Source organism: Micrasema longulum, unplaced genomic scaffold (assembly GCF_059751315.1).
Source record: "Micrasema longulum isolate JH-2025_06_02 unplaced genomic scaffold, ASM5975131v1 h1tg003373l, whole genome shotgun sequence".
NCBI classification, from domain to species: domain Eukaryota; kingdom Metazoa; phylum Arthropoda; class Insecta; order Trichoptera; family Brachycentridae; genus Micrasema; species Micrasema longulum.
This window is the reverse complement of record NW_028280445.1, coordinates 1-13,690: the sequence shown is the minus strand read 5'-3', so window position 1 is coordinate 13,690 and position 13,690 is coordinate 1. Positions and strand designations below refer to the sequence as shown.

General features: G+C 46.2%; 5 protein-coding genes across 5 annotated transcripts; 3 read left to right on the top strand and 2 right to left on the bottom strand.

Moving 5' to 3' along the window:
• The first annotated feature begins 239 nt into the window (after positions 1-239).
• Positions 240-1,628, top strand: LOC148270820 (uncharacterized). The gene has a single exon (XM_088242171.1). The coding sequence runs from the start codon at positions 818-820 to the stop codon at positions 1,508-1,510; it is 693 nt and encodes a 230-aa protein (XP_088098297.1). The 5' UTR covers positions 240-817; the 3' UTR covers positions 1,511-1,628.
• Positions 1,629-2,085: 457 nt separating this feature from the next.
• Positions 2,086-2,747, bottom strand: LOC148270819 (histone H4). Its single transcript, XM_088242164.1, has one exon. It carries the CDS (start codon positions 2,572-2,574, stop codon positions 2,263-2,265), a length of 312 nt encoding a protein of 103 aa, XP_088098290.1. The 5' UTR covers positions 2,575-2,747; the 3' UTR covers positions 2,086-2,262.
• A 195-nt stretch (positions 2,748-2,942) lies between these two features.
• LOC148270818 (histone H3) lies at positions 2,943-4,254 on the top strand. Its single transcript, XM_088242161.1, has one exon. The coding sequence runs from the start codon at positions 3,125-3,127 to the stop codon at positions 3,533-3,535; it is 411 nt and encodes a 136-aa protein (XP_088098287.1). The 5' UTR covers positions 2,943-3,124; the 3' UTR covers positions 3,536-4,254.
• An 81-nt stretch (positions 4,255-4,335) lies between these two features.
• Positions 4,336-4,921, bottom strand: LOC148270817 (histone H2A). The gene has a single exon (XM_088242162.1). The coding sequence runs from the start codon at positions 4,808-4,810 to the stop codon at positions 4,436-4,438; it is 375 nt and encodes a 124-aa protein (XP_088098288.1). The 5' UTR covers positions 4,811-4,921; the 3' UTR covers positions 4,336-4,435.
• Positions 4,922-4,990: 69 nt separating this feature from the next.
• Positions 4,991-5,755, top strand: LOC148270816 (histone H2B). Its single transcript, XM_088242163.1, has one exon. It carries the CDS (start codon positions 5,124-5,126, stop codon positions 5,496-5,498), a length of 375 nt encoding a protein of 124 aa, XP_088098289.1. The 5' UTR covers positions 4,991-5,123; the 3' UTR covers positions 5,499-5,755.
• The last annotated feature ends 7,935 nt before the right edge of the window (positions 5,756-13,690 follow it).

Below are 13,690 nucleotides of genomic sequence, written 5' to 3'. Positions count from 1 at the left end.
CAAATGGAATTGTTCCCATAATAAAATTACAGATTGCCACTAAGAAAAACGTAACAAAAAAAATATACATACAACATAATATTATAATAATTATACATATAATTGTATAATATATATTTTGTTTACATAAATACATATTTACTTTTATTTAAATGCTTATATCATCACCTACATGTCTTATTCCTTTTACATCGTCTCCATCGGCAGCCGGGCCGGACCAGCTCGATCTCTCTCCGCGCCCGCCTCTCGAACTCGGAAGTTATATCTGTAGGTCCGCTAGCGCGCGCTTGTGTGTGTTACGATCGGCCACTTCGGGGCCCCGGTGCCGGGGGCCGCGGCCGCCCCTGTCGCCCACCGCCGCCTCGGACTGCGGCCCGGGCTCTCCCCCGAGAGGTCGGTGCCCCCCCGGAGCCCCAACTTGCCGGGGAGACGGATTCGCGCCCGCTTTTCCGCCGCCCAACGCTGCCGCCCTCGCGCATTTGCGCCTCCGAATGTCCGCACCTCCGCGCGCCCGGGGCCCGGGCCCCCGGCGACGCCGCGCGACGACGGCGAGACCTCCCGCGCGGAGGATCCCCTCATTCCGGAGGGTCCCAGCCTCGGGGCTGCGCCCCCGCGACGCCTTTTGTCCGACCGCCTAAGCATAAATGACAACACTTTTCATCGGCAAAATCGACAAGCGCGCGTAGCCCGACTGCGACACGGTACAAATTATTTTCGAGTACAGAATTTCGCGCGATTAGGGCGCCATCAAACGGTGACTTTTTGCCACACTCGCTTTTTTCGTGTGATTATCGGCAGAGAATATCTACAGCAGAAGATGGCAGACACAGCAGCGCCAGCGGCAGCGTCCCCCCTCCCGGCGACTCCGGCCAAGAAGGCGAAGGCTTCGGCCGCCGCCTCCAAAAAACCGAAGGCGAAGCCCTCTCACCCCAAGACCTCCGAGATGGTGAACAACGCGATAAAGGAGCTCAAGGAGCGCGGCGGCTCCTCCCTGCAGGCGATCAAGAAGTACATCTCCGCCAACTACAAGGTCGACGCCGACAAGCTCGCCCCCTTCATCAAGAAGTACCTCAAGGGGGCCGTCGAGTCCGGCGCCCTCGTCCAGACCAAGGGGAAGGGAGCATCCGGATCCTTCAAGCTGGAAGCTAGCAAGGCGAAGGCGTCCGCCGGAGGTGCCAAGAAGAAGAAGCCCGCCGCGGCCGCGTCCAAGAAGCGCTCCACCCCCGCGAAGGAGAGGAAGCCGGCCGCCGACAAGTCCGCCTCCTCCTCGGCCGCCTCGAAGAAGAAGCCCGCCAAGAAGGCGGCCGCTCCGGCCAAGGCCAAGAAGGCCGCCGCCTCGCCCGCAAAGAAGGCCGCCGCGAAGAAAGCCGCGCCCGCCAAGGCCAAGAGCCCGACCAAGGCCAAGAAGACCGCCAAGCCTCCCACCAAGAAGCCGAAGGCGCCCAAGCCAAAGAAGGCGGCCGCCCCGAAAGCCAAGCCCGCGGCGAAAAAGGCCGCCCCGAAGAAGTAGGCGGTGACAACGACGACGACGCCGGCGAGTCTACGACTATTATTATTCTTATCCCCTTCCCGAATCGGAAGACGGCGGGGGTTGATGGACACCGTAATTTTGAGGAGTTAAAAAGCCCTTGTCAGGGCTACCATATGCGCTCTCTATGTCGAATCGTCGGTTAGCTAGCCAGCCAGCTTCGTGCATTTATTTTATTAAATTTAAAAGTAATAGAATACCTACATAATAATATTATTTATGTCATGATGGGTATTTATTATTATTTATTTTTTTTTAATGAGAATATAAGTAAACATAGACAATTTGGTAAATAATATTTCACTTGAAAGTTGTGAGACTTTTCTTTTATAATATATGACATATTATTTTTATTCACATTTTAATGCAAAAAAAAAAAAAAAATATCTCATCATCAGAAGAGAGAATAAGTTTATAATCCAACTTGTGACGGTACGAAACCGACGAGTATTGAGTTATTAATATTTTACTTCATCAATCTCGTATATTATTTTTTTTTTTTAATATTATAAATTAAATAATCATTTGATAATTATTATTATTATTATTATTATGTATTTCTTTTTCAAAAGCATTTCTATCATATTATTATTATTTTTCAGATGCACGGCCGGCTAACAGAACGGGACCGACTGACTGACCGACGAGGCGATTGTTGGCCCTGACAAGGGCCGTTTTTTAATCGTGTGGATGGTTGTCGGAAACGGGCAGGCGAGTTGAAGACATTTTCTTTTTTAACCTCCGAAACCGTACAGGGTGCGGCCCTGGCGCTTGAGGGCGTAGACGACGTCCATGGCGGTGACAGTCTTCCTCTTAGCGTGCTCGGTGTAGGTGACAGCGTCTCTGATAACGTTCTCAAGGAACACCTTCAGCACCCCGCGTGTCTCCTCGTAGATCAGGCCGGATATGCGCTTGACTCCGCCGCGACGAGCCAGACGGCGAATGGCGGGCTTCGTGATACCCTGGATGTTATCACGCAGAACCTTCCTGTGACGCTTGGCGCCTCCTTTTCCCAGGCCTTTTCCTCCCTTTCCGCGACCGGTCATTCTCGCAAGTGGTTTTCTTCAAATATTCTCAAAAACAAAACTCGAGAGCACGGCGTGCGACCGTGCCGGACAGTGAACTGTGAGTGAGTGTGCTGAAATTTTTACGGACGCTCTATTTAAGCTCTTCGTAGACGCCTGCGTCTCCCCTGCCGAGTCACGACGCGCACGCACACGAACACGCTACGTGGACAGTCCGTCAACCGCCGTGTAAATTGTCAGTCAGCCAGCCTTTTACTTAGTATTATTATTATTTATTTATATGTTTATTATATTATCGATAATTTATTTTATTCATTTAATCATAAAATAGTTAGCCATCTCGCGATTCTCTATTCAAACAGTCAAACGAACGGGAACAAACGGAACGGACGGAAAGGGGGGAAGCGGACGGATGCCGCGCGGTCTTTTTGAATTGTCCAATCGGCGCCGTCCTGTCCCCCTCCACGGCGAAACGTATAACTTCGATAAATAGGAGCCATCTTCAAAAAGTGAGCGCATTCGTATAAACCTACTCCGCCCGGATAGTTTGAAACGGAAAAAATCAAATAAAATGGCACGTACCAAGCAGACGGCTCGCAAGTCCACCGGAGGGAAGGCGCCCAGGAAGCAGCTGGCCACCAAGGCGGCGCGCAAGAGCGCCCCCGCCACCGGAGGCGTGAAGAAGCCCCATCGCTACAGGCCCGGCACGGTGGCTCTCCGTGAGATCCGTCGCTACCAGAAGAGCACCGAGCTCCTCATCCGCAAGCTGCCCTTCCAGCGCCTGGTGCGCGAGATCGCCCAGGACTTCAAGACGGACCTCCGTTTCCAGAGCTCCGCCGTTATGGCCCTTCAGGAGGCCAGCGAGGCCTACCTGGTCGGCCTGTTCGAGGACACGAACCTGTGCGCCATCCACGCCAAGCGCGTCACCATCATGCCCAAGGACATCCAGCTGGCCAGGCGTATCCGCGGCGAGCGCGCTTAAACATCACCGCCGCCCCCCACCCAACAGCAACGGATGATGATTTTATAATGAATGTTGTATTATCATTGTCTTCGAACTTGGCTGCAGCACGATGCGTCTCTAAAATGGTCCTTTTCAGGACCGCCACATGTACATGATTAATTGATCGTTTCAACTTTTATTCGCTGCCGGGATTAATTTTATTTTTTATTATTATTTTTTTGTATTTTTACATAAAAAAAAATATAAAAGGAAAAACGTTAAGAGAAGTTATATAATTTTAAGAAGTCATGTTAAACATTATTGAGAATATGACACGTTTTTTTTCCCCCCCGTTAATCGTTAATATTAATAATAAATCTTTATTAACCGTAATATAGAACGCCATACGTACTAAAATGTATACACAGTTAAATGGCGGACTTATTGCCATTTGCAATTTCTTACAATCAACATTGTAAAATAGATATTTACATGGGTGTTCCTTTATTTTGAAAAAACAGCCTTCTATTTACACATATTATGTTATTTTTTTACTATGGATTATGTATGTATCTATGTATCCATCTATCTATCTATCTACCTACCTACCTACCTATATAAAATAGGAATTTATTAACACGGTAAAATAATAACAAAAAAAAAAACTGAAATAAAATGTACGGTAAAGTATTTACAATACATATCAATTACTTTATAAAAATAAACATTCAAATATATAATATTATAGATGTTTTTTTTTAAAAGAAATAATATAAATAATAATAATAATAATAATAATAAAATACACCTAACGGCCGGGACAAACGCATCGCAATGTGGCGGCCCTGAAAAGGACCTTTATTTATAATTTCATTTCGTCGGCAGGCAATCAGGCAATCGGTGGCGGTTATCGTGATACGTGGTGACGGAGTGCACGACTTAAGCCTTCTTCTCTGTCTTCTTGGGCAGGAGCACCGCCTGGATGTTGGGCAGTACACCTCCCTGGGCGATGGTCACGCCCGAGAGCAGTTTGTTAAGCTCCTCGTCGTTGCGGATGGCCAGCTGCAGATGCCTGGGAATGATCCTGGTCTTCTTGTTGTCCCTGGCGGCGTTGCCGGCCAACTCGAGCACCTCAGCGGCCAGGTACTCCATCACGGCGGCGAGGTAGACGGGCGCGCCGGCTCCCACCCTCTCGGCGTAGTTGCCCTTCCTGAGAAGCCTGTGGATACGGCCGACGGGGAACTGGAGCCCCGCGCGGTTGGAGCGCGACTTTGCCTTTCCCTTGACCTTTCCTCCCTTTCCGCGACCGGACATGGCGAACTGGGTTTGTCTTTAAAAATATACGAGCTGCACGGGCGAGAAGCGCGTGCGAGTGGCTGGCGGTGTTTGTGGTTCAAAATTCTAAGAGGGGCTTATTTACGCTGTCCACTGTGCGCGCGCCGCAGTCGGTCCCCCTCACCGCATTGGCGCGTCGCCGCCGACGGAGTGGGGAGTGGGGATAGGACCGGCCTTGCGGAACGCGCCGACCGAAGTGACAAAATGGGGTCGTCGAAAAATGATCAGCTATAAGCTACCGCTCGCTCCGCCGTATCGCCGCCTCAGCTAAGCTCGGAGAAAAAAATCGACAATGCCGCCCAAGACCAGTGGAAAGGCAGCCAAGAAGTCTGGCAAGGCCCAGAAGAACATATCCAAGGGGGACAAGAAGAAGTCCAAGCGCAGGAGGAAGGAGAGCTACGCAATCTACATCTACAAAGTGCTGAAACAGGTGCACCCCGACACCGGTATCTCCAGCAAGGCCATGAGCATCATGAACAGCTTCGTCAACGACATCTTCGAGCGCATCGCCGCCGAGGCGTCGCGTCTCGCCCACTACAACAAGAGATCCACCATCACCAGCAGGGAGATCCAGACGGCCGTCAGGCTCCTGCTGCCCGGAGAGCTGGCCAAGCACGCCGTCAGCGAAGGCACCAAGGCCGTCACCAAGTACACCAGCTCCAAGTGAGAAGTCACAGCCGCCACACACGACCATCATCTGCGCACTCTATCGCGCAAGAACAATAACAGCATAGACGACAAACAAAGGTCCTTATCAGGACCGCCAGATTATGACACGATTGCATTGTTACGATGTATTTTTTTATTTTATGTATACGCAAACAAACCGATTGAGATTGATTGCCTTACTTTTTTATATTGAATATTACGCAGGTACGCCTTTGTCCCGGTGGTGTATTTTATATATTATGATAAAATAATACTACACATATTATAAATATATTAAATGCACTTGTGATAGATAGATAGGTAGATAGATTTTATATATGTTTATTTCTAATAAGATTACACTCACCCGGCGCGAGAGAGTCACGTCAGTCAGTCTGCGGCCATCGCGTCGCGTCGCGTCGCGTCGTCACTAAAAAAAAGAAAAAAGAGATTTTTTTTTCATAGTCATCATTGTAATAATTATAATTATACATTTTTGAAGTTGTGTAAATACATCGAGAATTTGTTCGTTCAGGGAAGTGCCTGAAATTTTTTTTTTTTTTTTTTTTTTTATATTTTTGAAGCACTCACATAAACTATCGACTGTGAAATGTACATTTTGATAAAATGTGCCGTGCCTATCTATGGTAAAATTTAATCGAACCGTATTTAAGAAACTAAATATATTATTACGTTTGTTTTTATTCCTTATGCTATTTATTTACGGCGCTATTTATTTGCGATGCTAATGAAAATGTATGCTATCATAAATCGACTTTGAATATTATAAAAAATACCATAATGAAAATACGCCAACGGAGCCTGCGTTTATTTTTTATTTACATCCACAGATGGCGATAATGCGTCGTTTTTACGCACTAACTATCGACAATAATGGCCCAGCGTAATCGTTGTTTTATTTACAATATTCGTATTCATTGAACAATATAATATGAGCGACATAAATATATATTAATTACACAGTACGGCGTTGATATATTATATATTTTTTGTAATAATACACGAGAGACATACCATGTACGCGTGCGGAAGAAGATTCAAAGTCATCATCATTTCAATCTGACAAATTAATAAACAATACGGGTTGAAATGTAACACGACGACAATTAATATTGATTAAATACCGGTACACACACTACACTTCACTAATTATTATTGCACCAATCATCGGGTAGGTAAATGCCTATTTAGGCGGGTACCGGGAATGAAATAATGAAAAGCAAGCAGTGGCGAATTCGGCGAGTACTTTTTTTCGTTTTGACACCGACCAACCCGCGTTAATATTTTCCGCGACAGGGCGGGCGGCCGGCCGGCCGGCCGACCTACCCCGAGATTCCGTGCACCGAGGTCCGAAGGTGACTGATTGGAAATTCGAATAGGATAATAATAAATATCCATTTAAAACACAGGATCATCTCAAATTAGTGCAGCGCGGGGAGCGCGGCGGAGGTGGCGGAACCAGCCGGCCAGCAGGACAATCGGGGGCGGGGGTAGGCGTAAGTACCTACTGTAATATATTATATTTTATTATAATATGACTATAAATCCTTCTCCGGTTCATTATATTACCTACTGAATTTTATTAATATACTATTTTTCTCTCTTTTTCTAATGCGGCAGTCCACTTGACTTTGATTTCGATAATTACAAAAACAATATTAACTGTCAGGTAATTAGTTAATACCTACATGTTATTACATACCTTTTTATGAAAACTAAGAAGAAGAAGAATAATTATTATTTACCTACTATGTGCGGTGACATATTATATTTATTGTTATTCATTCATTTACTTGCAATATAAGTAGTTGCCTAATTAATATATTATTATTATAAATCAAATTTCTCATTTGAAATTTGTGTTACTACTAAAATCGCTTTAATGAAATTTTATCGACTTCTCTTGGTTTAAAATCTTCTACTTATATTGCTTTTTCAAATTTTAAAGATTACTTGCAATACTTGTTATTCCTTCTTTATTTTTTCTTTTTTTTTCTCTGCTGCATTGGCATGTTTTTATACTTTTAAACTACTTTAATTACTTATATTATATATGTAAATAAAATCAATATATTGCTGCTCTTACTATAATGTGAGTTTAATTTTGAAGATGTTTTTTAAATTGACCAACATTTACTGTCTTATATTTCACTTAAGGATTCTTCTCATCGTTTCTTTGAATCCCTTAAAATAAATATGTGTATATTTATGTTTTTCCTTTTTTTAAAAAATGTTATTACTATTTTAATTTATTTTTACATCTGAGCGTGTTTTTCATTCTTTATTTCAATTTTTAATTACTATTTCCATTTGTAAATACTCACTACAAACTACAAACTTTAAAATATCTTTTTTTTTCACTTAAATTTTCATTTTTAAACAACTTTCATTTATATTTTTCTTTTTCCTTCTCTTTTTTATACTTTCATAACATTAACCTTACATATAATTGCTTTATAATATGGAAAATTCACTGGTCCATTAGAATTAAGTCTAATTGTGTAAAATATTAAACTTTGTAACTGTACTGTATGTTTCCTAAATAAAAGAAAATAAAAATAATAAACGTTCAAAGAAAATATGTACTTATGTAATAAAAATATCATTTTTGTTTTTTTCGCGCGAAGCGAAAGCAAATTTACAATTTCTCAACAAATTGTTCAATTCAAATATGTAATATACTGTTTTTCTTGAATTGTATGTTGTCCATGCACTTATGTTTTATATATCTATCTATAATTTATATGTGAAAATAACAACGCGGAAGTGTTCGGATACTACGTTGACAGGTTATGAATAAATATGCAGATATATCCGTAGATGGATTATGAATTTACCCACATAGCAAATCATTTGACCGTAGGCCAGTTACAGGCATACAGACCGACCGTCGTCCGTGTCCCTCCACGATTATGAAAGGTGCCATCTGTTGAACGGGATAATGTTCAGCCGGCCATCGGGCAATCGTTGCTTATATTATTTTCTCATTTATAACAGATGGCGCTAGTTACTCATGATTGTGTAAAATATTTCATAATTGTTTTTTTATTTTTGCTGATGATTTATGATATGACTACTTTTGTGTTTACATAGGTTTTAATTTTACTATTCTATATTATATTAAAAAAATAAACAAGGGGTCACATAAATAATGTACTTATTGTGGCGTTGATGTGCTTGTTGTATTATGTAGCGTTTGTTTTTTGTTTCCCGTTGCCTTGTTTTGTTTTCTGTACGTGGTGTCAATAATGAACTTCCTTTTCAGATGATTCATTGGGAATATTATACCGTTTTATACACACCCTTCATAATAGCCAGCCATTCCCGTACAAATACTGTGTACTACTGTGCTATGCTCAGTGCCCATATTCGCTAGATTAATTCCTTAAGATAAAACATTATTTTATATTTAACGTAGATAAAAATTTACACGTCTTTCTCGGATTCAACTTTTATGCGAGCGCGTTGGTCATGGCTTTGATATATAATAGAGTGCATAATATAAATTTAAATTTGAATGTTTCCCGTGCAATTATCGCCCTAGATAATTTTTGCTTTACGATAGTTCCGCCGCGCTGGAAGTATCGTATTGCATAATATTCTATGCTATGTGTACGTTACGTTATAGAGCTTCTGTATTTCTAATTCGGAAGTTTAAAAATCTTTGTCTTATTTTGAGCTTCTATATTTCCTTTTCGGAAGTTTAAAAACCTCTTTTTCATTTTGGGAACTGAGCTTAAACTTTCAAAAGCTCAGTCAAACTTTTATAATTCATTTCAATTTGAAGGGCCGTCGAAATTAGCTTTTGAATCGACATCATCCACGACTGAACAAAATCTGAGACCGACAGAAACCGCAGCCTGAAAAATTTCACCGGACGACGCGTTGCCCTGCGTTGCGTCACGTCACGTTACGTTGCGCTACGTTACGTTACGTTACGTCACGTCGCGTCGCGTCACATTGCATTCCTTTACGTTCGTTGTGGACTTTTTTTTTTTTTTTTTTTTTTTTTTTTTTATTCTCTTCTCTTCTCTTTTCTTTCTTCTTTCATCTTTCTTCTTTCTCTCCCTTCCTCCCCCCCATCTGTGTCTCTGATTTTTTTTTTTTTTTTCATTTTAATTACATTTTTCTCAAATGGAATTGTTCCCATAATAAAATTACAGATTGCCACTAAGAAAAACGTAACAAAAAAAAATATACATACAACATAATATTATAATAATTATACATATAATTGTATAATATATATTTTGTTTACATAAATACATATTTACTTTTATTTAAATGCTTATATCATCACCTACATGTCTTATTCCTTTTACATCGTCTCCATCGGCAGCCGGGCCGGACCAGCTCGATCTCTCTCCGCGCCCGCCTCTCGAACTCGGAAGTTATATCTGTAGGTCCGCTAGCGCGCGCTTGTGTGTGTTACGATCGGCCACTTCGGGGCCCCGGTGCCGGGGGCCGCGGCCGCCCCTGTCGCCCACCGCCGCCTCGGACTGCGGCCCGGGCTCTCCCCCGAGAGGTCGGTGCCCCCCCGGAGCCCCAACTTGCCGGGGAGACGGATTCGCGCCCGCTTTTCCGCCGCCCAACGCTGCCGCCCTCGCGCATTTGCGCCTCCGAATGTCCGCACCTCCGCGCGCCCGGGGCCCGGGCCCCCGGCGACGCCGCGCGACGACGGCGAGACCTCCCGCGCGGAGGATCCCCTCATTCCGGAGGGTCCCAGCCTCGGGGCTGCGCCCCCGCGACGCCTTTTGTCCGACCGCCTAAGCATAAATGACAACACTTTTCATCGGCAAAATCGACAAGCGCGCGTAGCCCGACTGCGACACGGTACAAATTATTTTCGAGTACAGAATTTCGCGCGATTAGGGCGCCATCTGTTTTATTGTCTCACCTTGAGCAATAAAGCAACCAGTGTGTTTTCCCCGAAATTCGGTTTTCCCGGATAAAGTGGTTATACCTGTGAATCACCAAGTGCCTACCTGCCGACGCGCTGAGCCCCGCTCGCGCCCCGCATCCCGCCGCCGCCACCCCCCCCCGGGGACAGCCGTGACGACCATCGCCGCCGCGCCCGCCGCCGCACGCCCGCATCCCGCTACGCCCGCTGCACAGCACACCGGGTAAGTCACTTTTGGACTATTAATAGGTTCCGCCTGAAAGACGAGTAGGGCCCCTAGAGGTAGTCCGCAGACGAACCCGGCTGCGCCCGCAGCCCGGGAGTGCCGCAGACCCCGCTCCACCACCATGGCCGACAGCCTCGGCTTCAAAACGGAGGAGGGAGGACTGCACATCCAGATAAGCGGTCCACCAATGACCCCCAAGCGGTTCCACGACCTCGTGGAAAAGTACATGAGGGAAAACCCCTCCCTCATTACGGAAGAACCACTACTTCCGATCATCATCCCCGGCGACCCACCAATGGAGTGGTCGACGCCCAAATCCACGGCGAAGCGCGCCCGCCAGCCGACGCCACCGATCTCCCTCACAACAGGGAATCGCTACGAGGGACTACCCGAGGTGAGGGACGCCCCCGGAGTAGTCCCACACAAACGTCCGACCCTTTCCACCACTTCCCGCACCGCTACCACACGCCGACCGACCTCAGCCACCTACACAAATACCGCCAGCCGCCCCCTCGCCTCTCGCCCGACCATCGCACAAGCCGCCGGAGTCTTAGGCTCCGCGGCAGCTGCGAAACTCAGAATACCGCCGATAGTGGTCTCCATGGGCCAGATGACCCACGGAGACCTAATCGCCGCGATCAGCGGCACCAAATTTGCAATCAAATATGGCCGCATGGGGAAGGCAACCCTGACCATGCACACGATGGCGGACCGACAATCCGCCATCGAGAAACTTGAAAGTGCTAGTGTGGAATTCCACACATACACATCAGGAGAAGACCGTCTGAAAAAGACGGTCATTAAAGGCCTTCCCCAACTGGAATGCCGTCAGATCGCGGATGATCTGACCGCACAAGGTTTTCCTGCGACAAAGGTGTCGCAGCTAAACACCAAAGGCGAGGAGGCGATATACCTCGCTCAATTCCCCGCGTCCACCGACATGGGGAAATTGAGAATGGCGGTTAAAGCCGTATGCTTCTGCGTCATAAAGATGCAGAAGTATAAATCGACGCACCTCTCACACGGCACGCAGTGCTACCGATGCCAGGGCTTTGGCCATGCATCGGCTAACTGCCACCGTGTGGCCAGGTGCGTCAAATGCGACGGAAATCACGCAACAAAAGAGTGCGTGAAAACCGTCGACACACCGGCAACATGCTGCAACTGCGGGGAATCGCACCCCGCAAATTACAGCGGATGCTCGCACCGCGTAAAATACGTGGCGAGTATCCAACCGCGACCGGGCCCACGCCAAACACAGGCGCTAGCCCGCGTAAATGGCAGAAGTTGGTCGGCGGTGGCCGCCGGTACAAGCTCCAACCCTCCCCCCACCTCCCACTTCCCCCACCTTCCCCCCTCTACCCTCCCTACCTTCTCCAACCGCCCACCCCTCCTACCCACCCCCCTCCGCCCCACCGCCCAGCGCCCGGCCGGGCGCCCCGAGATGACGCGGCCCCTGGTCCAGGAGGACCAGCCGGCGCCCTCAGAAGATGCGGAAATCGTGGCCATCATGAGGGTCATGATTCAGGCCCGATCACGCCTCGCACGCTGCGCGGATAAGTGGGAAAAGGTGATGGTTCTGATGGAACTCCTCTCCCCGCTTCTCGATGGATGAGCAGCATCCCCGCGACACCGGAATACTCTTGTGGAACGCGCGCGGCATCACAAGCAAGACAGAAGAACTGCTGCATCTCGCCGAGCAGACGGGTATGAAAATCATTCTAATAACTGAGACACATTTAACCCCACAACAATATATCAGGCTGCCCGGATACGAACTATACCGAAACGATCGCGAGGGGAGGAGGGGGGGCGGAACAGCAATTCTCATCCGAGAATCCATCCCGCACACCCTCCTCGCCACGCCGAAACTTAACGTAACGGAAGCGACCGCCATACAGACGGACATAGACGGCAAACCCACTGTTATCGTATCCACGTACGTTAGCAAGGGGAATGCACTACTACACAACGGAATACGAGACATAGACAGACTACTAGCGTTGGGGCCCTCGGTCATAATAGCCGGCGACTTTAACGCTAAACACCAATACTGGAACAATCACATGACAAACGCAAACGGAAACGCACTATACAGACATATGGAGAGGAGGGACTACAATATTTCGTACCCGGACCGGCCTACCGTACACATACATAGAGCCAAGTATCCGTCCACGTTGGATATCGCGCTAGTTCGGAACGTCCCGTACATGTCACAGATGGAAACTCTTGATGAGTTGTCGTCGGACCACTTACCGGTGATATTCACCGTGGGCGGCGAGACGAGAAACATCACCAGGGAACAGGTGCTGTACGGGGAAGCCGACTGGGAGAAATTTAAAAGAAGTATCAACGACGGCATTTACTTGGCTCCAAATACATATAATAATAAACAAGAAATAGACGACGCGATAAACCATTTAACACATTACATTCAAGTGGCACGCGACGAATGCATCCCCATAAAAATAATTACGCCAAATATAATAAAACTTACGCCACAAATAACTTCAATAATCGCGGATAAAAATAAGTTACGAAAAATGTATCAAAGCACCAAAAATAAATCATATAAAAAAGAATATAATATTTTAGTACGAAAAATAAAAGCAGAAATAAAAATATTAAAAAGCTCTCTCTGGGAGAAAAAGGTTTCCTCGCTCAGACCGGGCGATCAATCCGTATGGAAAATAGCAAAAGCCCTCAAAAGAAGAGGCATTAACATCCCTCCACTGACGATAGGACAAACCCTAGCCACGTCAGACGCCGCCAAAGCAGACGCGCTTGCGGATGCTTTCGAAAAGGCATACACCGCCACGGACGGCCTAAGCGATCCTGAGAAGGATCGCTTAGTTAACTTCAGCCTTACGGAAATAGAACAAGTGGAGCAAATTCCCATAGATGGAATTAAGCTGTGCACTCCCGGAGAGATAGCTATAAACCTAAAAAGACTAAAAACAAACACGGCACCTGGACCGGATAAAATTCATAACATAATTCTAAAACACCTACCGATCAGAGCCAGAATAGAAATATCTAAAATATTTAACGCGTGCCTACA

Excerpts from the sequence above, each read along its gene's own strand:
- LOC148270819 (XM_088242164.1), bottom strand. The coding sequence starts at position 2,574 with ATGACCGGTCGCGGAAAGGGAGGAAAAGGCCTGGGAAAAGGAGGCGCC.
- LOC148270820 (XM_088242171.1), top strand. The coding sequence starts at position 818 with ATGGCAGACACAGCAGCGCCAGCGGCAGCGTCCCCCCTCCCGGCGACT.
- LOC148270818 (XM_088242161.1), top strand. The coding sequence starts at position 3,125 with ATGGCACGTACCAAGCAGACGGCTCGCAAGTCCACCGGAGGGAAGGCG.
- LOC148270816 (XM_088242163.1), top strand. The coding sequence starts at position 5,124 with ATGCCGCCCAAGACCAGTGGAAAGGCAGCCAAGAAGTCTGGCAAGGCC.
- LOC148270817 (XM_088242162.1), bottom strand. The coding sequence starts at position 4,810 with ATGTCCGGTCGCGGAAAGGGAGGAAAGGTCAAGGGAAAGGCAAAGTCG.